At 40.7% G+C, this 22,870-nt stretch overlaps 1 protein-coding gene across 3 annotated transcripts in view; it reads right to left on the reverse strand.

The window, feature by feature from the left end:
- The window catches only part of DENND5A (DENN domain containing 5A), a 59,302-nt gene extending 36,876 nt beyond the window's left edge, over positions 1-22,426 (reverse strand). For 2 of the 3 annotated variants that reach the window (XM_042882031.1, XM_042882033.1), the window contains exons 1-4: positions 22,302-22,426; positions 6,289-6,360; positions 5,579-5,688; positions 4,185-4,845 (exon numbers count right to left, since the gene is read on the reverse strand). In XM_042882031.1, coding sequence (XP_042737965.1) covers positions 4,185-4,845; positions 5,579-5,688; positions 6,289-6,360; positions 22,302-22,410 — 952 coding nt within the window. In that variant the 5' untranslated portion in view covers positions 22,411-22,426. The remainder of the gene's footprint in view (positions 1-4,184; positions 4,846-5,578; positions 5,689-6,288; positions 6,361-22,301) is intronic. The other variant, XM_042882032.1, reaches the window with a different exon arrangement.
- Positions 22,427-22,870: the final 444 nt, after the last annotated feature.

Consider the following 22,870-nt stretch of genomic DNA (forward strand, 5'->3'; position numbering starts at 1 on the left):
TCTAATCTTCAATGTGAAATATTGCTATATTTATCAAGTAATTTTTCCATTCCCCTTACCACTCTCATTCTGTTACTTTAAAGCAGAGTTGCCCTTACAAAGGAGGAGCACTACCACAGATGAGTTTAGAGATCTTCAGAAAGTATTTGAATAAACGAGAAGGATGTGCTACTGAACAAGATTCAACCTCTTCTTAACTTGAAGAGGAGCAGAAGGTGAAATGTTGCAGTATGCAGTCATTATAGACAAGTGACATGCAATGCACTTGAGCCATCAGAATAAAGCATTGCCAGAACCTAGAGCTCCCTTTAAGCACAGTTCTAAAGAAACATTTTCCAAAAAATTCTTCTGAGGTACTCAGTATGTCAGACTCTTGAGATAAAGCATGCATGCATTTTTTAATTGGGCTTTTTATTTAAACAGACAAAGAAAGAGAGAATTGTGCTAAGGAGAAGCAGTGGATCAAAGAACTTCTAATTCATGTTCACTTCTATGTCTGACAGAACACAGAACCTTTTTTCAGGCTGAATAAAGATGCCTGCATCAAGCAGCAGCCCGTTTCCTAAATTACTGTAGACATAAGAAAATGTCTTTCTGGAGTCAACTAATATGAGACTAGTAGTGCAAAGAAATTAAACCAATACCTTAAATCTTCACAGAGAACATCATTTTAAAGCAAGTGAAGTAAAAGGGATGAACAATTCAAAGTCAAAGCAATCAAATAAACTTTCACTTGATAATGGCAACAGCCAGCAAACATCCAGAAAAATAAAGCTGAGCAAGATCGTCTGTGGCATTGGTGCACTGTATTTCTCATTTTATTGTTTTTAGCTGCTTAAAAAAGACTCCTCCAAGCAGATTTCACAGCTTTCTGAATAGTATGCACTGAGTTCAGACAAGCACTAGGTGCTGTATAATAGAGATAAGAAATAAATCCATCTCACAGATGCAACAGCAACACAAACTGCAGGAATGCAAACCAGCTCCTGTAGTGTAATCTAGTGAGGGCACAGCTAAAGCTCCCCTTCAGCACCACTGTCTTCTGGTGTTCCTGCCCAAATTCCATGGCTCAGCACTAGCTTCAGGTTCTTCATCATCTCACAAGCACCCGAGTTCCTCTAGTGCATTCCAAAGTGGGAGAGGCAACTCTCCCAAGTCAACATCCATATCAAGGAACTCATTCTCTACGTTTGGCTTATATTGGTCCCAAACACACAGGCTGTGCCAGTGCAGTAGGACAAAAGCAGAATTTCCAGAAGCATGAATTCAGAAACATGTCCAAGGAATCTCAAAGCAAAACATGCTCACTGCCAAGTGAAGTTACTCCTGTTCCAAGGACTGCCAGCAACTGAAAGCACTACAGAACTTGTTTCAGAAATGAATGCACCTGCCTCCAAAGTCCTCCAAGGAAAACTTAAGGTGGGAGAAGAAGTCAGACTCACAAGGAAATCTGCTTATACTGCTCTAAACCTAAATCCATCCAACACATGCAGCAATCTCATCTGACCCAGAAGAACAAGAAGGGATTCTGTTTCAATTGCCACAGTTTTAAGCACCATGAGATCTAGAAAAGCCAAAAGACAATGAAAAAAAATAACATTTATATTCACAAAGACAACCTAGACCTCACACTGCTGCTCACGCAAGAACAACAGCAAACTCTTTACAAAAGTTCAAGCAATTTTCAATTCCTCTTGGAGCTGAACACACCTGTATCTAAATGCAATGTACCCTTTCTTGCAGTCAGAAAGAAAAAAAGCTAGTTAACCACACAGAATGTATTAGGAGAATATTCCAGTAAGAAGAAAATAAAGTAGAAGAAGGAAACTAATTGGTAAAGGTACAGGCAATGAGAATCTCAGTCAGGTGTGTCATTTTTTCTACTGATAACACTCTCCTAAGCACCAAGGAAAGCAATCATTCTACTAAACCAATTTTCTACTTCACTGCCACATAAAAGAAAAAAGAATATCTTGGTTAGAAAATACATAAGAGATTACAGGAAGAAAAGATTTATTTTCTAGAATTTCAAAATACTTCCCAATCTCACAAAATTAAGTCTTTATCAAAAGCATTTTAGAAAAGTCTTGAACTTGACTGCTAGCAGCTCCTTCAGTATTCGCTAACTTTTGTTATTATCCACTAGTAGCTTTAATGATGTTCTCAGTGTTAGCAAAATGCTTCAAGAGAGCAAGAAAAAAAGAGCCTAAGATTTGATTTCTCAGAAAATATATGCTTCTGCTTCAAAAACTACAGCTACTGTTACTGAGAAGGCATGATTTCACCAAAACTGATGGCCAAAAGTCTAACAGATAACTCAAGTTACTTTTTGACTGCAAGAAGGCCTTTTCTGCCAAAAGTTATCAGTGAAAACTTGATAGTCTGAAACAACACTTCTAACAAGGCATAAAGAAGCCCAACTAAGACAAAACTTAAGGTAAGGCGGGGAGCAGGAGACAAAAACTGTCATAAAGATCAGATCCAGGGCTACTGGCCTTTCATTCAATAAGTCCTCTCTCTCGATTTCCACACATTTGTGTGTGCCAGCAAGAAATCCACATCCCAGAGCTTTTTTTTAAGCTATGTTAATTAATGACTAATGAGACACTTGGAAAGAGCCAAAGGGGACAAACATGTTGAGCCTATCAATATGACCTTGGAAACAGAACCTAAAATACAGAAGATGAGTCTGCAAGCACACCAAGTTCCAGCCCAGGGCAAGCGATACTCTAGCAAAGATACGGGGAATGCCGTTCCAATGTTGTGACATGTGCACTACTCTTCTTGCTGTACTTTCAGCTGAAGAGGCACACGTACACATCTGCCATATAACAGCTCCAGCACAACTACAGGCCAACTTCACCACCATCTTCAGATGGAAGAGTTTGTGTTAAAATTTCTGCCTGTGAGACAGAGGTGCCCACATAAACAAACACTCCCTACATACACTGTTGGATTTTTTGTTCGTTTGGGGTTTTTTGGGGTTGTTTTTGTTGGGGTTTTGACTGTACTTGAATGAAGATATAGTTTTTCTCTGGCAGTTAACATTTACACAACAAATGCGACATAAGTTGTTGAGTCTTGCTACAATTATACACCTTGATCCACATACGCAGTGAACTGTTCTTTGGCTTTACGCACACACCTCAATACACACAAACATCTTTATTTCATGCTTCAAGAATTTTGTTAATAACAGCAGGATATATTTTAAAAATATTTAACATTTGTTTTCCACATAATTCAGTGACAGCAAATATTGAAAACAGCCTTCAGTAACACCATAGGCTACCCCAGGATTCAGCTTAGGGTCTTCTAGGTTTCTTTGCCACTACTATAAAACTGTGTTCAAATGCAAACCATCTACTTTAATCCATACCATTAGGTCAAAACCACCAAATGTCAGTCCTAATGTTAGGATAAAGAGAAGTAGAAAAAATTATTTTCTGGTGTAATTCCACATATATTGTTTTAGAGTTACGGAATTTAGAGGAAAAAAAGCCCAGTGTTCACAGACTTTAATACAGCTTAGTTCCACCTACACACTTAAAAGCAAGCTTTATCTCAAGCTTTATCTACAAGACATCAGCAGAAGACATCAGCAATACTGTTTCAGGCCTCAAAAGAAAATCAAATTTTAAATTCTGGCAAATACAACTTTCTCAGGTAATTTTATTTCAAAATTACTACTGAAATGTGACTTCAGGTACTCAAAGATAAATTTATATTTGCACTATGAATTATTCTTCAAAGTCCTTCAAAGTTTACTATGCCTCTTCTCAGAACGCACACAGTTTGGTAGAGATAGGAGGGAGAATTCAGCTAAGCAATTACATGGGAAAAAGCATATTAGTCTAACAATAGAACACATCCAGAAACAACAATAAACGGGACAGTCAGTGCATGCAGGAGATTATGTGAAAGCCCCAGGGTTTAAACTGAGGTGCCTAGAAATAGGAACCAAAGAAATGCTCTCTGTAATTTGAGATTTTTTCTTGACATTAATACTTGCAGATAGATTAGCCTTACTGCATTAGCACTCTAATGCCACTTCAATGCAGCTACTCTGGTTTCTGTGTTTTCTTTTGTTTTGTTTCCATTTTGCTTTTTTCAAACATTCCAGAAATGAAGAATCCTTATGCCAGTACAACTACTAGATAGGAGAACAAAAAGGAAGTACTCACGCTGTGAATAAAGCAGTATCTGAAATTCCAAGAGAGCACAGGTAAAGAGCTGAACCACATTTTCGACTCCAAGCAACTCAAACACTTCTTTAACCGGGAAATCAAATAATGGTAGTTCATTGGTGCTTGGCCTCTGGCATATAATTGGTCCATAAACTCCTGAAAATTTTAATGACCTTCCTGCTGGAGGAAGAGGAACCTCATAGAGAATATTGTAGATGTAGCTTTCTAAAGGTAGAGGTGGTGGCTGAGGAGAAGTCACTGCTTGGTGAAGTTGTTCGAGTACTTTCTTACAAGCTTTCATGAAAGACATCGGAGTAATCAAACAAATGCACTTTGAGACATAGAGCGTGTCTCTGCTAATGTCATACGAGTTAAAGCGCTGTAGCTTTGAAATAGAAGTGCCGTTGCAGTCTCCAGTGCTGCTGCAGCTATCTTTGTCATTTGTGGGTGGAGTATGAAGAATGTCATATTCAGCATTGTGCATGTGATACAATGTCTGCATTGCACTGCAGATCTGCTTGCTAGTAACTTCCTCAAAAAACGTGAGAGAAAATCCAAATGTCCGTGAGCCATCTTCACGAGTGATAATAAAAGAGTGGAACTGAGGTTCTCTAGAATCTGCTTGTGTCTTGAAAGCAAGCCCTTTAGGCATACACAGCTGTAAATAAAAACAAAGAGGGGAGGGGGGGAGGAGGAGATAATATTAACACTTTTTTCTCTCCCCCCACTTTAGAAGAATTTGACAAAACAGAATTTAGAACCCACAAGCTGCCATCACATTTCATATTAAAATTGCACTAAGTGGTAAGTCTCTGTACAATACAATAATACAGATCCAAATTAGAAAAACTAAAGGAATACTTCAAAAGGACTTTATGTTGTTTCTATTAAAGGCCGTAACCATTTTGTTACAAGTCTCAATAGAAATAAAACAACAAAGTTCAAACTCTCATGAAGTATTTTCTTCATTAAGACCAGAAACTTGACAAAGAAAAGTAATAATTTTGGTCTAAAATAAGAAACTACACTATGTTCCATTAAACAGTACTATAATGCACAAGGGAGATTCATCAACCACAGACTAATTTATTTCTCCACCCATTCTCTAGTAACAGAAAAAGTTGTAAAGAACAAAAAACTGTCCTAGAGACATATTGTTTACATATTTTAAACTTAATTTCCTTTAAAGAATATCCCAATTAAACAAAAAGATCTTTTGAGCCTGCACAATTTATAGCATTTAATGGTATTTTTTTTTCCAGTCTATAATAGACTTTGCAGTGCAACATTTTTTTTTTTTTTTTTTTTTGTCAAGGAAAAGAAAAGCAAATGCCTTCAATCGTCAGGGTAGGTTTTTGCCTTAAAAACAAGAGCCATTAAGTGATACTGACCATTCCCACTGCATCCTGATCAAAAGGGTTCCATTCAACATTCTCAGGATAGCGAGCAAGAACTTTGGACTTAAATGTGCGTCTTAACGGAGTCTGATCAAAGTTCTCCCCTGGAGGTAGAAGAAAGATAAAGATGTAAATATATCATTCTCTTTTTAAGCTCTAACAAAGCCGTAAAGCAGGACATCAGCAGGTACACGTGAGAATAAGTGAATTAAACACACACACTCCTTTCAAGAGAAACAGAAAATACAAGACAGTTAGTTAGCATAAAACCAGACTGCAGATATTAGCAAGGACTGGCACTGTAACATTTCAATGTTAAGTATCTGTGCTTTTCCTTAAGTGTATCTTCAGATTCTGATTATGTCAATAATTCTCCAAATTACTCTTTAGTTATTTCAGATTCTCATTATAATATAGCTAAAGCTTAAGCTTCGTGGACTTTTGTTACAGAAGAAAAGCACAAACAGACAAGAGGCAAAGATGATGCAGGTTTAACATAAACAAATGTAGCGTCACTTAGTTTCTTCTTCAAGACTTAGGGAAAAAAGGATGTACATCATCTATTACAAAAAGTTAGCTGTGAAAAGAGAGCTTAGAGTGTTAAAAGATCAAGAACCAAGTAAGTGCCCATGAAGAGAGGGTATCAAGAGAGCGGAAGATCAGGTTTGTTCTGTTTTTAAATTTCCCCACGTATTTTCCTTTACCTTCTGTTGCACTTGAAATGAAACAGCTGGCACCATCTCGGGTTTTAGAGGCCTGAATATACTGGCATAAAGCTATATAACAAATAAAAACAACACTGCATTATAAATTTCATACTGTCGACTGTAACTATGTAGCTAACACACCAGTAAATAATATGTACATTTTCTATACTGAATTAGCATGCATAATGACTAATCTACTCTCCTAATATGTTTTCTGTACATATACAACCTTGTGTAAGTTTCACATTTCATACAGGTATTTCTTGAAGGCGATTACCAACATGTCACAGCAGCTCCCAGTTCCTGTATACAGAACCACAACAACGCAGCAATAGTAATTAGTTACCTGACAAACGAACGTGTTTTACATGTTAAAATATAAAATAGTCCCAAAGAAGACACAATGAAATTAACTCCAGTGACAAGACCATCCCAAGGCCTACAGAGGTATATGGATTTAAGCAGCGTGGTTCTAATTTTTAATAGCCATACTAAAGACTGGCTGACACAACCTCTTAAATTTCCACTAACGCAATGAATGTCCATTGTGAAACCACTCAGCAACTCCACAGTTATACTTCCAAATTTGTGTTCACTAAGAGAAAAAGAAAAAACAAAGGAAAAAAAAAAACTACATAACCACAGATCTTAAAAATAAGCACTGCTATCTCACTAGAATACAATTAGCTCAGCAATCATGCAGCTGCTGGCAGCTGCACTAACAATCAGTCAGAATTGCATGAAATCATACAATTTAAATAAATCAAACTGTTTCAGCAACACCTGCAAAAGAGAAAACACTCTTCAACTCCTCACTTATTTTCTTACATGCTACAATTACATGGCAATAGAAATTGATTTTAAAATTGGTTGGGTTTGTTCTAAACTTCTACAGTAATATTTAAAACTCAGTTTCTAAATGAAATAGAATCTCTATTCAGTTACTTCCACAAAATAGCCATACAGAGATAGTTATAACTGCCTATAGACAATAAAGACCCTAGTAAACACACCCTACAACAGCAAGGAAAACTTCATTTCCATCATATGCTTAGAAGTCGTCTAGAGACGACTAAGTTAACAAGTCACCTAACTTTGGATTTGGTTTCAAGTCTGCCTTAACTATTACCTCCAACAGCGATCTTGTCCTGAATCAGGACCTAGGACAGGTCTCACGGTACCTAAGCTGCCCGTATGTTCCCTTCATCCCCATTTTTTTTAGCACTGAAATTAAAGGAAAGATTGTCATTTGTCTTTTCTTTTTTTTCCTGTTTGGCTGAAAAGCAACAAGGCAACTGATTTTCATTAAAAAAAAAAAAAAAAAGTAAAAAAAAAAAAAGTACCTGAGTGGTTTTATGTTATTTGGTTCAATAATATCATTCTTGAAAGAGAAATGAATGGCTACTGAGGGAATTAGAAACATGTATAAAGAGAGGGGTAGTTAGGGGAAACAAATCTAATACAACTTCCCTGAAATGCAGCCTTCTTGAAAAAGAGCAGAATCAATGACAGAAAACGTTTACAAATAGCATTTATGCAAGAGCTAAAAAACAAACGTAGAAGATGAAAATAAGGGCTTAGAGAACTTCCAGTCTCTAAGAAACAAGTCAGGATGTTTAACCCACCTACTGTTTTCCATATTTACATCTGTGCAGATGATGTAATGCCAGCCTTTTTTACAACTGAGGAAAAAGCTAGTTTGTTTTCCTTCCCCCACATAATTAAACAAGTAAATATCTGAAAGTCAAGTTTTTCTCTGAGCTTGGAAACCACATGACAATTACTGGGTTCACCTACATGCAAGATTATGCATGTTTTTGAAAGAATGAGACAATTTCTAAAATAAAAATCTTCTTCCCAAAATGATCAATAGTGAAAAAATTCAGGATGCTGCTCTTCCTTTACAATCACCAAAAAAATCTGCAAAAATGGATGGTAATCTACTTTAAAATGCCTTTCCTCATATTCCCCCAAGACATACTCTAAGACACACGTACATTTTTTTAGATCTAAAAATCAGTCTAAAACATAATGTAAGAACTAAAACAGGTTTCTGGAAACCCACCTTGTCTTTGGAAGTAAATCCTGATCCAGACAGAAGCATACGTAATAAAACAAACCACTGGACCTTCAGAACGAGCAAAGCTAAAATCAAGTGATTCGATAGGGAAGGGAACTCAAGCGACAACTCACCAACACCATCTGCAAATCTCAATCCTGGAACAGAAAGTTGATCTGTGCAACTGCAGGACATTGAGCAGCTTATTTTCTTGCTGTTACTACCAATGAGAACCTGAGCACCAGCAGGTTGCTAGGTTCCCCTTCACCTCCCTCACTGATCAGCTCACAGTTACCAATAGGCATCCAACCACACACACACAAAATTGCTTTACTTCAGTGTCCAAATCCAATTAATCCTTAGTTCCTAAACTTATGACCAGTTAGAAGCTTCTCAGCTTCTCACACACTTTTTGCTCCAGCAAAGCATCAACTGCAGCACACTTCCAGCAGGCAAAAATAACCCAAAGTTTCAAGATCTGTCTCTATGTGAACTGGACACCGGATTAATTTAGTATTCATTGAAAGCATTTTGATTTAAAAAAAAAAAAAAAAAAAACAACAACTCTGAATAACAAAACATTTTAATGAGGAGGAAGAAAAACATCAGAAGTTGACAGTTTTACTCTAAAACTGAGAAAATAAAAATGCAAAAGAAATTGATAAAAATTATGTATCCCACAAGTGTTAGAGTGAGTCACGTCCTCACACTGAGGACAATCAAAGGTCTGCAGTCATCAGATTCTGCTTCTCGTAAAACTCCTCTCCTTAAAGGATACTGGCCTATGTGTCTGTAATCTGGGCTTCCTAATTACAAGCACATTAGAACAGCCACACACCCCAAATATTTCACATTTGAACTATCTACTATGCCTATTTTGAGTGATATTGCAATTAGCAGCCTAATATTGACTGTAACATGCACCACAATGCAGAACTGCAGTGAATACAGGCCAACGCTTGCTCCACTCCTCTTCCTGACATGACTTCTCTTGACACGCAACCTGTGAGCAGAAGACAGATGTGTCTGAAGTAGGACTCACAAACTCCAAAAACACGATATACTGTGGAACACAGCATTGCTTTGGATGTACTCATAAAACCACATCTACCAATGGAAACTGCTTCCACAAAATCATACAGTGGGACAAAAGGTTACTGAAAGTACAGCCAAGCACAGAGATCTTCACTAACCTGCAAGATGCTATCTACCAAGCTCTCCTCAGGTTTGAGGTGGAGCAAAAAGAAGAGTCAACCCCAAAGGGCTTACTTCAACTCTTTCTTGGTTTACCCTGAGAAAAAATTGATTCACTGCCTTTCACGTTCTTCTTAAGGAAAAGAAAAACGTCCTCCCAACACAGTAAAAAAAAAAAAGGTTAGGTCATTCAACTTCTGGGTTCAATTACTCATGACCTCCCACCAGTACATAAACTATCAGACATTTACTTTAAGTGAAGAACCTGAAATTTAAAATTCTCCATAAAACAAAAAAGAAAGACAAGATTCTTGAACTGCTGGAAATTCAAACTTAAAATCCTACCACCAAAGACGAACACCCCTTGCTTCTTTCCCTTCTTTTTTGACTATGCCACTTGCAATGTTCTGTTTGCAAGCTGAACGGAGGGGAAGACAATTCATGGCTGCAGTCACTGTTACTAGGTGCAGATAAACATGCCAAGTTGAAGAATCATCTTCACATGCAGTCATGGAATAAGCTACAGCTGAATCGAAACTGTTAACATATGTTGTACACCGAAGCCATGCCTGCAGAACAATTTCTTCCAGGTACCTTACAGCAACAGAAGCAACACACATCTAGGTGGACTGTTTCTTAAACTGTCCTTGCTGAGAAAGGGCAAACTGGATAAAAATATATATTAAAAAAAATATGTATATATATATATATAAATATATATATATATAAACTGAACCATAGGTTTTTACATATGCTATCAATTCATCGTTTGGATTCAGTTTTTAGAATATGACTACAATGCAGTGCTACAACTCCTAAAAAAATAAACAACCATTCAAGGCTAAGAACTATACAGAAATCTCTCCCTGAATACTAGCTTGGAAAAAAAGAAAAGTCTCAGAGCAGATATTAGAGAGGTAGAACTGTCAATTTTCCTGCCGCAGCAGTAAAGAAGCACTCAGAAGCAGCTATCCTAGCTACTACAAGTGCCTGACAGAAGAACTGAATGGTCACACAACACTGGTTTTCAAGAATTGTTAATACTGCCACCTTCATTTGTTCACTGAGCCTGCTGACTTGCTCAAAATAATTATAAAACAAAGCTCTACTGATTCTTATTAAGCAGTTTGCTGCCTTTATCATGCTAAGCAGCTTGTTTCTTTAAATTCCTGTGATATAGCCTGCTATTCATTCAACCCACTGAGTTTCAATGTACATTTACTGCGTAAAAGACATCTTTTAATAGAAAATTATATTGGAGATGGTAAGCAATCAGAACAAAACAGCTATATTTTCCACATAAGGACACTCTCATTTAAGCATACGCAGGCTGTACATGAATGTCTTATGGCAATCAACATAAAGCAGATTAACCACAAAACAGTTCGTACTGCTGTAACTAAACAAATAAGAATAACAGCCATCTGCACCAGCAACGGCAATTATGAACCACATATTTTGGGCAGCCTTCCTGAGCTAAGCAGCACACTAGAGAAATGGAAGTTAGGATTCAAGAGTCCTCAGAGAACCTGTAACTATATCATTTACCTCTTCATTGTCCATCTCACAGCTTAAAGAGTCTTGCAATGGCGAGACCCATCGCAGATTGCACAGGGTAAGGGCTCAAGATGAGGCTGGCCACAACAGCCAAAGAGTTGGATTTTCCAAAGAGTGGACTGTAAATCAGAAGTCAGCCAACACAGGGATACAAACAGTGCATGAATTATAAACACCATCCAGAGAACAGCCTAGCTGCCTTAATACTGCATCTCCACTGTGCTTTGAAAGAGCCCTCAGGAAACCAGACAAGAAGACCAATTCAGTACCAACTCAGACACCATATATAACAAAATACTATATATATATTGTTTCTTATATATGCATATATGAATAACGTATTTTGTTAATTCTATTCTGCTTTGAGTGTTAAAAAAATGCATTAAAGCACACACAGTAACATTTACACTCGGGTGAAAATGCATATCGTGTAACGTTTTTAAATGCATCTTTCTCATTCTTGGCTTTTGGATGAAAACCGAGTAACTGCAGTAACATGCCTGTCATGGGGCACAACACATATAAAAAAGTCCAAATTGTCTGCAAAAATACAGGAATGGAAGCATTCCACAACGCATTTAGAATGAAGCTAATCTAAAACCAGTAGCTGATGTCACAAATGGCAGTAGGATCCCCAGTTCAGCCAGCAGCCACCTTCTCAGTATGTGCAATGAGGTTACAGATACAAAGACATTTTTCTGGAGTGTTATCTTTGCAAATCACATTTACTGAGCATAAAAATCACTCCAGCTCTAAAATCACTGGTCCAAGTCAAAAATAACAAAAATAGTTAGCTGGTAAAATAGTGTGTATATAACTGGAATCCATGCTGTAGAAGAGATGAGAGAGTAGAACAAATTAGAGAAATCAGAAGCAAGACTGACAGGTAGCAAAGGATAAGCAGAGTGAGGAACACGTAGTATGCGCCCTGGTGCCAGATAGCCAGCAGTTGATCTGGTTACACTGCATAATACAGGTGCTAAAAATGCATGCAGACATCCAAAGACAGTAATGACAAGAACCAATGTCTTAAAATTAAAGCAAAAGCAGTTCCATTAAAAATAAGACTATTTTCAAGCCTTAAGAGAAAAAAAAAAAAAAAAAAAGTGAAAAAGCTGTAACTTATCTATACAGCCTGCATCATACTAGATGTGAAATTAGGTGGCAATTCTACTGATCCACTCTAGCCCTTCAAAAAATGAACAAGAAATAAAAAGCAGAAAGCCCAGACTTAACCTCTGGAGAACAGTACCATTCTAACTTATTCCCAGAGGTGGCTGAATTTCACGGATTCCCACCTACCAAATAAAATTGGGATGAAACACAGAAGCTGGCCATTCTAAGACATGCTCTCAGAAACACAGAAATAGATGCTTTCTATCACAAGAATGAACTGTCAGGAGTCCACATCGTAGTGTTAAAGAAAAGTCACTTCAATGCATAGTTGGAGAGCTACTAATATACCAATAATTAGCCACTGTTTCAAAAGAATGGAAATAAAAAAATACCTTTCTCTGATTCCTTCTTTAACAAACACTGATCTACACGTAGCTACAAAACTCTACCAACTAGGAAATAAACAACGAAAGTTTGGCAGACTAAGGTAAGAAAGTCACTGAATGAGAATTCATGGAAGAAAAACCATGATTCAAGGAAAGATGCAGCTGCAAGACCTGTAAGCAGTCACGCCATCAGACAAATGCCTTCAGATTATGACTTGCTTCCTTCCTTCCAGCTCCTTCTTCCTAAGCAGAACCACGTGCATTTCCCATCAGAGGATTCCCTTTCCCAGAGAAGCTCTTTCTTGGATGTACCCTGAAAAGAACTCTTCTCTTTTATGCTGAAACACACTAACCTACTGTCCTGCACTTCTATCCCCTCGTCTGCTCGCTGCTGGCAACAGACACAGCGCAAGCTGAATTGATGGCTAGACTAGCTAATTTATTGCTCAAATTGGGATTTTTAACTGTTTTGAAAATGGTTTGAATTATTTATGAGAAAAATCTTCAGGATCACTTTTTTTTTTTTTTTTTTTCCCCAGTATTGCTTCAGCAATTGGAATAAGAGGTTTCACACCCACCGTATGCAGTGAATCAGGGGTTTGCCCACTGTCTTTAATGGCTGTTATTTCTTAGGACTTGGGAGAAATCTACAACCAACAACACTCACAGCTCTGACTCCCTCCAAAAACTCCTTTATGCAAGTTAAAAGGTTCTGCTTTGGCTGAGAAAAGAGTTCAAAGGCAAAGGAAGTCCTCTGTCCGCCTTTCTAAAACAAAGGTAGAAATGTGTGTTAGGGACACACCGCCCTCTACTTAAGTGTAATTGAAATGTAGGTTGGGTGGAGTGCCATCCTTCAGCTGTAAAAAAAAAAAAAAATAAGGACTTTATTTGGAGGAAGCAGAGAGAAGACAAAAAATAACCAGTGCAATTAAAGGCTCCTATGTGTTTGTTTTCTTTTGCCTGTTTGTCATCCAAGGAACCCAAATTTGCTCCTTATCCCAATCCCATGAGAACACACTCCTTTCAGCATGCAACCTTTATTTCAACATTCAATGAACAATATACTTCTATCTCCTGCAGCCACCAGAAAGATGGTAAGGACAAAAAGACAAGTTAAGATCTGCTGACTGGAAAAGATACTTTTGTTTTCTTGGTTTCTTTTTCTTTTCAGCTTTTCATCAACTGTGACACAAAGAACCTCACTCTGCACTGAAATTAAAAAAAAAAAAAAAAAAAAAGTTATTTTCACTGCATAACAGAATATTGGGTGTAAATGTCACTGGATACAAATAGACCATCCATTCCTTCAGTGGCACATATTCTTCTAAGCTCTCTGTAACTAATGACAATGAGAAATGTATAGACACCTACTTGCAATTTAAGTCATTCATCCAGTTGATAACAAAACACACTGCCACACTTATTCAGGAACATTCTCAAAAACTGCAGCAATAGTTTTAAAGCACCAAAGAAAAGCAGTTGAGAACATCTGCATTTTGTGACTGCAAGCTCAGAAAATGAGCATCTTTCCTTTTTCCGGTACAGTTTCAAGGAAGGTGGGAAGAGGTGGGCCAGGGAAGTGACAAAAGAAACTACCAAGAATTCAAGGCAGCTTTTTACAAATTAAAGAAAATCCCCAGCTCCTATCTTTAAAAGCATCCTAAGTTGTTTTTTGTTTGTTTGTTTTAAGAGAAAGACTGCATAGGAAGCACAGTAAGAGGACATGATGCATTTAAATAAGACTGCCTGATGGAAGTTTTCAAGGAACTGTTCTTATAATAAAAACCTTTTACAAGACTTTTTTTTATTGCACTATCCAGAGCAAAAAGACAGAAGGACCTTTTGCTCTGTTTTCAACAAACAGAAAAACAACAGAAGCAGCATTCAAAGTTACAATAACAGGCGTGTTCTCACCAACAGCAGGGAGCAGGGCTATGCTTCTATTACAGAACAAAGCTGAAATGCATGCAAAAGAAGACACTAAGAAACAAAAAGAATGGCCCATCTTCAGAATAGGACAGAATTCATTTACATGTGCTAGAAATATAAAATGGAAGAGACCAGCAGAGTCAGGTTCTTCGCAGAATCAGATCCTGAATAAACTTCCATGGGACAGGTGAACGCTGACACCTACCAAATGAACATGCAGTCCTAGAAGCAACCTCACAGAGCACGAGAACACGTCCTCTGGAATACAAAACCCTTAGAGCTTGAGGTCAGGTCAGTTCTGCAAATTGTTCCATTTCAGACAGATTCCAGACTGAAGATCTTTTTTGACTATAGCCCCCAGTGGTGCTGTGTTTCACGGCAACATACTAGAATCACAGAATGGCCAGGGTTGGAAGGGACCTCAAGGATCATGAATCTCCAACCCCCCTGCCACATGCAGGGCCACCAACCTCCACATTTAATACCAGACCAGGCTGCCCAGAGCCCCATCCAACCTGGCCCCTGACCTCCAGGGACGGGGCATCCACAACCTCTCTGGGCAGCCTGTTCCAGCACCTCACTACTCTCACTGTAAAGAACTTACTAGTTCAGTCAATGGCTGTGCACTGTCAACCTCTTCCCTCATTCCAGGGTCTGGTGCTCCCCAGAACCTGCTACAGTGATCCATGTCCAATAAGATTAGCCAGTCCTTGTGCAAGGCATACGATCACAGTAAGTACAGACGATGGGAAACCACAGCAGCCTACAGTTGAGATTGGCCTGGGCTGCCACAAAATTTCTGTAGGACTTTTTCTCAGAAACAATGTTGATAAATAGAAATTTTACCACTCCTCAGTGAAACAGCACAGTGAGGCCTCCCACATCTCAACCTCTCAGACCACCCACACAAGTGAGCTGGAAAGGGACACGACATTCCCATGCTGATTAGAGCTGGTACAGGGACTTCTCCCCGAAGTCATACTGAGGGCAGTTCAGTCAGTTAGTGCTGGGCTTGGAAAACAAACCCAGGACAACTCCCTTACCACTTTTGTGGTAAGGGAGTTTGCTGAAAGTAGCAAGTCAAGGAGAAATAGGTAATATATGCAAATAGTAGATAGTTGACAAAAAATAAGGGTGATGGAAGTCAGAAGCACCATACAGCACAGTACAGTACATTGCAGCATCCTCAACATCCCTCTCCACACCTTCCTGAGATTGTAAATACAAAGAGTAGCAAGTACAGTTGCGAAAAGAGTTTCCCAAACTCTCCTGAAGTCATGCTGGAAGAAAATTTGTCTCTGTGAGACCACCTTGTTTCCTCACTAAATTAAACATTGAAACGTTGTTCTACATGCAAATGACAAAGTTGGTTAGGATTGCCTTGTTATCAGACTGCAGATCACTTACCACCACCAATGAAGTTTCTCCCTCAAGGTATTTGAGGACTAATATAAATGATGCAATACAAAGGTATACGCTGTTCCTGACTGTGGCAGATCATTAAATAAAGCAAATAAGACAATATTCTACACTTTCACAGAAAGGTTTTAAACTATAGGTGTCTTGTCCATCAAATAAGCAAAGCAGCACTTTCCTAGAAAGAATGAGAAAGAAACCTTTAGAAGAAGCACTCAGTAAATTCTTCATCCCTCATCAGTCTGTGTTTGAATGCTTGATCATTTCTCTGTGCAGTAATATTTTATGCCTCTTAGGGTTAGCATTCTAATTCACAGCAAACTCAACTAAACCACAAATCCAAAAGGCTTGTCAAGAAAGTCAGAGAGAATAATTACTGCACAACACACATCAGTAAGTAATTGTTTCTGACATTGTCTCTTCACATGCATTACTTCTGCTACATGAGCCCTGCAGGTCAGAGGGAATTCAAAAGAGAAGTATGAGAAGGCATTACCACGAACACTCAAGTAGAACATCACTTGCCCAAAAGGCAGATAAAAACAGCTAGCATTTTGGAACTACAGGGTCAATAATTCAAAGATCTAGAAAAACTCTGCTTTATTATTTGCAAGTGGCAGTACTGCCCCAAAAAATCCATGTAAGGTTTTCTTTATATAGCATTTCTCTTGCAGAAGAAACCACAAAGGAACACACACACACACAACAAAACAGAAAAGAGCAAAGGAACAGAAAATCTTAAAACTATTCATCTCCGTATGCCTTGCCTTACAGATGTGAAACACCAATGCTTTTCAAAAAAAAGGTTTTAGAAGTCTGCCTTGTAAACTACATTCTTATGACACATTCTAAACATCATCAATCTACTATGCAACTTCCCCTTCCTCCCACTTTAATTGAGACCCTTACAAATAAGCAGAATCTGTAACTGAATAGTGGAGGATGGGAGAAGGAAGTGTTTCGGGATGTGAGGAAAGATTTTCTAAAGCAAATGTGATAACCACACAGTTGGTGTTATAGAAACGTCACCTAATAAACCCCAACTTCAAATGCAGTGCAGCAAAGCACAGCTGCTTCCCCCTTACATCAGCTCTCCCATTCTTTATTCCACATATCAGCTACCCTAGCACGTCTGCCTCAGTTCCCAAAGAGACAAAAGATCTTTTTTGGCACTCAAACATGGCAAACAACTCGGGCTTCTTGGGAAAAGACAGAGGGGGCAGGGTGCAGTAGAATAAACTGCTATGTGGATTAAAGCGTTCCACATGTGCCAGTGTAAGCCCAGCCAAAAGCTGTCGATACCTAGTGCCCATCCACAGTGACCTGTGTGAGAATAGTGCAGGGTCCAAACCCTGGTGCTGCTGGAGGGGCCTCCATAGAGCCAGTATTTCAGCCAGCAGCCTCAGAGGAGGAATGGAAGTGAAAAGCCTTCCTTCAGCCTTGGAGGGAATGCCCAAGGGAGGAGATGTACTGCTGAGGAACTGTGCAATGCTTGTACTGGTGCCATCTACATTAGGGACGAAGAGAGGCAAAAGGAAAAGGAAGAAAACACTTCAGCTTATGGAGAAATTAAGCAGTGGCTCCTACCAACACAGTTTCTGCAGTGAGTGTTGGCACTATTGCTGCAGCAAAATGTGCTCACACACTGTTTACCCAAGAACAAACAATGCTGTAGAACTTCACTGCAAAACCAGTGCGCTCCAAACCCAAAATGCATTATTTAATTCCCAAAGATAAATGTCCCAAAGAGGAAAATAAGAAATAAATAAAAAATAAACAAAAAATAGAGACAAATATCAGTCAGAAAGGGCTCTGTGCTTGCTCTTCGTCTCCAGCCTTCCCTTCAGGCACTCCTGACAAATACCTCTGAGGCAAACTGAAAACCTGCAACTACTTAAGTGTGTCGAACTTGCAGACTAGCACAGGATCCAACAACAACATTACTACAGGAAACTGCTGTACCAATTCTGAACTACTAAGTAGCATGCGTTGCTTTATATATCTGACTAATGCTCTCAGTTACATCATCATACCCATATTTTAAAACACTTCATACACGCTACCAAAAGGCATATATGAAGGTAAGTTGACATCTTAAACCGGAACCAAGCAAAATAGAAAAACAATGACACTTCAATTACTGGCACAGGGATGAGGTGAGACAACATTTCTCTTCTACTGGTGAGGAGAAACACTTGCTCTCATGTCAGTTTGTCAGATTAATTTTGAGTGTAGCTAAATAAATACCACACATCGTCACTTAGAATTTCACACACCAGCACTAATAAAGCAGCTAGTGTCTCAGCACACACATGCGTTACTCCTGATCGGTCCCATGATGCTACATCATTGATATACACTGATCTTATCTCAGTGCTGTTGGAAACAAGACGCAAGTAAAAGGTATGGGAGATTAAGGATAATTAAAATAGTATTACATTTCCACGAAGTAAATAGAAAATGAGTATGGATTCTGAAAAGGCACATTAGAAGTGCCTATAGGAAGGAGAAAGCCTGGACACAAGCCTTCACTAACATCATTTGCAACCTCCTTCAAGAATGAAGCCCATCATCACACTGACAAGTCAAAGCACTAAAACACTGATCTTGGTAAAAGAAACAGGAGTTTACCTATTGAATAGATTCATCTTAGGACCATACCTTCTATGATCTGTTCAGACCAGGAAGAACTGCAGAAAGAAATATGGTTGACACACCAATCATTGGCTTTAGTCATCCAGAACATTATTGGGTTCGCTTGTTTTTTTTTTAGTTTTTGTTGGGTTTTTTTTGGTTGGTTAGTTTTTAGTTCTTGTTTTTTCAATAATCCTGTTTGTAAACCATCATCCTTTTCTTCAGAGATTATAAGCATTTTCCTTTTCCAACTACATCTCCATGTAATGCTGTTATTCCTGAAATAACTACTACCATCTTTACAATACAGCACTCACTACTATGAAGGCACATGCAATACTGAAAGTATGGGGTGAGAATACAGCGCCCACGTATTTGTGTCTGAATTTCACATTATGTGAAGGCAACTTACATGTAAGGAACGCAACAGCAAGTTCATCCACTGCTCTGCCACTGCATAATAAACAAACTACTGGTACGTGGTTGGTAAAAGTTAACGCACCACAGAAAAGGAAAAGAAAACAAAACCTTTAGAGAAAAAGAATGTGGAATAACAATTCTAACCGTTCAGTGGAGCACAAGTACTACTTTCACCACCCCTCAGTTCTCATCTAAGCAATTCAACACAGAAGGGATTCCAGCAGAAGGACAAGGCACCACTTTGTTCTCCTCTCCAGGACGCACTCCTCAACAGAGATTAGGAAATCCCAGCATGATGTTGCAGCATTACGAACTGCAACACACAAAGATTGTTGGCAGTTGATGTATTTCATCATTTCCTTTCTGAAGAAGCATATGTCCCAAAATACTGCACAGCACCTAAGAGATATGTCATCACTTCCAGCACCTTGTCATCACTGGGAAACATACCTCAGCCCTCTCCAGATCAGCCCAGAAACGCTGTTGGATGAAGTTTCAGTGAGCTCCAAGCCCCAGGAGCTGTATGTTTGTCTGTGGGTTTGTTCTACCTCCCTCTAGCAAAATTCTGCCTCCTGCTTCTAAGAACACGATCATCATGATGAGAAAACTAGATAACTACCTCACACCTGTGGATAGAAGAGCCCAAGCTACAGAAAATATCTTTAGCCCATGCTAACTAGGAAGCCCTACATATGCTATTTTTCATTATATCACAAGTAAGCAAACATCACTTTACACACTGATAGAAAACAATATGCGTGTATACATTTAGCATCAACTGCACATTTTCCATCACTCAAGAAAAAAAAAATATCATGGCTGTACTGTTTAACAAGCTTCCAACGCACAAAGGAGAAAGGCTATCACAGGTGTCTGCTCCAGCAGGAGCCAGACTGAGCATCAATCCTCGCTCTTAGGCTCCACCGACAAGCCCGCAAGGAGGCCGCACTACGAACAGCACGGCTGAGGACCTGGAATGCCCACAGCCTCTCCTGCCGGGTGCCCTGCAGGCAGCACCCGGTGCCCGCAGCGCCCGGCAGCTCCCCGCTCCCTGCGGCGGGGCGGCGATGACATCATGCCGTGCCGGCTGCACACCGCAGCCCTGGTGCGGGGGAGCCCCGCGGGGACTCGCAGCCTCAGCCGGCAGCCGGGGCTGCTGCCGCTCTCCCAACAATGGACGCTTCGGAAGCAGATTGTCTCAAGAGGGCAAGGATTCAGGTCCTATTTTTCGGCACAGAAATAATAAGAAAAAAAAAAAAAAAAAAAAAAAAAAAAAACAGCCACACAAAAAGCCCCACTCCACAATAAGCCTTTCATTCAAACAAGAAAACCTTCCAGGAAGTACAGTGTTTCAAAGCCTGACCCAAAACCCACTGAAACCAACAGAGGCCCTTTGCACGTGTATCAGCGGGCACAGAAGGAGGCTGTAACCTAAAAGATGATTTAGAAAGCATTATCAGTGCCACTGCTGTGCATTATTAATAATGCAACAAACTCAGCAAAACACACTGGAATTCTGGCTAGCTCTACTGTTGGGACATTATCAACTTCTCCTTCTCCTCATTCCTCCCTCTTCTTTTTTATTCTTAACCTGCTCCTCAAACATGCACAGACCAGCCTCCCACAGCACAGCACACACCTCTTATCACCAGCAGCACAATCAGATGGGGCAAAAGTGGAGTGCAAGGTATCTCACACTACAGCACTATAAGCTCTAGGTGCAGTCCTTAATAGGGAAAGCAAATAAAGAACACCATGCTCCAGCCCTCGCAACTGCAGATTCAAACAGAATTACTAAAAAAAGGCAGTGATCTCTTTTTCAGATCCCTGTTTGATAGCCAGCTCAAAGGAACACCATGTTTTTGCATTTCATTATGTGAGTTATTCACGTGCCCACTGAGATCAGAGACTACCAGCAAATGTGCCATGCACTACGTTACACAAATAGGCATGTAGTAAATGAGTTACGACATTCACATTAGAAACTGTTTTTAATCTAGAAACTTTGCTCACTTATGATTTAATTTAGACAATGGAATCACCTACATCCTTCAAGGAAGTTATGTTGCATTTTGTTCTATTTCTTACATTGAGTTGCTGGTGTAATTTAAAAGGCCATTAAAGTGCAGACCGTTACACTGCATAGGATCCTCAAACAGTAAGCCTGCAGCTACTGTAGCATACAGAGGGGTAGAGGTAAGGTCCCGCTCAGCATCATGAACTGAGGAGAAATCGCCTTTCAAGTCATTAAAAGAAGAAAGTTATCATCATGGCCCAAAATGTGCAGAGTTCATTTTTTCATCAATTCCAATCAAATCATTTTCATCAATTGCAAGAGATGAGTTCCATAACATATATTTCACCCTACGAGAAACAGGCATTAATTCAGACAGTGCTTTTAAGACAGATGCAAAACAAACATGTATTACAAAACCAAGTTAGTTAAACAAATAAACACGGTACAATCAAGGCAGTTAAACTACCAACCAACCAGACATATCATCAGTGGTACTGATCTCGCACATACAACCAAGCACCAAGGCCAAGTTTTTGCCATGGCAATGGTTCACCTTTCTGAACACTCAGCAACCCAACACACTTGCAGCCCGTGCAACGAGGCCAAGGCTGACCCCAGGCACAGCCACAGCAAAGGGCAAATGGGCAGCCCTAAAGCAGGGCTTTGGCACCGCGCTGCAGGGCACTGCTGGCCCCAAACACACACATGTAGCACGTTCTCTAACAAAGCCAATCGTTCTTAACACTATTTCTGTTAGGTCCTGCAGGAAGAGAATCTGTATCCCATGTAGAATCAAAAAATAGAACAGAGCAAGTAAAACAACTGTTACTTTCTCCCTAAAATCCAATTCCACGTTATCAGAGCGCAGCTAGAGCTCAGGTTCCTCACCAAAAGTTGGTGCGTGCCACCACACTCCGGGAAGAGCGCGGCAGATCGCTGCCGAGGCCGAGACGGTCGCAGATAACGAGTCCCCCAACCCCTCTCCTTGCACCCCTGATTTCCCTACGCCGTTGGGAAGCGGCACTCGGTCGCGTTTCGCACGAAGTTCCGCACGCTCCCGCGGGCACTGCCGCATTCCGAACAGCCCCGCGACTCCCGGGGCACCGCCGCCCGGACCGGGGGGCGCCCAAACCCGCCCGGGGCCCCCGCCCGGTGTCGCTGCTCCCGCCGCGCCCGGGGCCGCGCGACGCGGCGCTGACGGCCGCGGGTGGAGAACGGCGGGGCGGTCGCCCGCCTGCTGCGTCCCGGTATCGGCCGCCGCCCCCCGCCCGCGGTCACTCACCGGAGAGCTCGTCCGGCTCCAGACCGGTCTCGGTGTCCAGCCCACAGATCACGAAGTAGTCGGCGAAGCGGCCGGGTGCCGAGGAGCCGCCCCCGCTGCCGCCGCTCATGCTGGAGCCCGAGGGGTGCGCGGGGCTCAGGGGCTGCAGGGCCGGGCGGCGTCGGGCGGCGGGGCTGCGCCAGCTGCGCCAGCTGCGGCGGCCGCCTCCATGATGGAGCGGAGCGGGCAGCGCCGCGCGGCATTGTGGGTACGGCCCCCAGCTGTTACCGCGGGGGGGGGGCGGCGCGGGCCGAGGGACCGCAATGCTGCGCTTGCGTACTGCACTCGGGGGTGACGTCATGCTGCTGGGCGCGGAGGGGCGGGGGGAGCGGGTTGGGGTGCGAGGCGCGCGGTCGCGCCGTGAGGAGCTGCGAGGGGTGGGAAATGTGACTCAGCCCCGCGGGACGGCGGCTGAGCGGCTGTCGCAAATGCTCTCCCCAGGCACCAGGGGACGTGTTGTTTTCTATTGCCACAGACATAACTGCTAACAGTTGCGTTTGCACAGCTGAGTGCAAGAAATCTGCCCCGCA

Source organism: Lagopus leucura, unplaced genomic scaffold (genome assembly GCF_019238085.1).
Source record: "Lagopus leucura isolate 7727_CA_CO unplaced genomic scaffold, USGS_WTPT01 Super-Scaffold_100033, whole genome shotgun sequence".
NCBI classification, from domain to species: domain Eukaryota; kingdom Metazoa; phylum Chordata; class Aves; order Galliformes; family Phasianidae; genus Lagopus; species Lagopus leucura.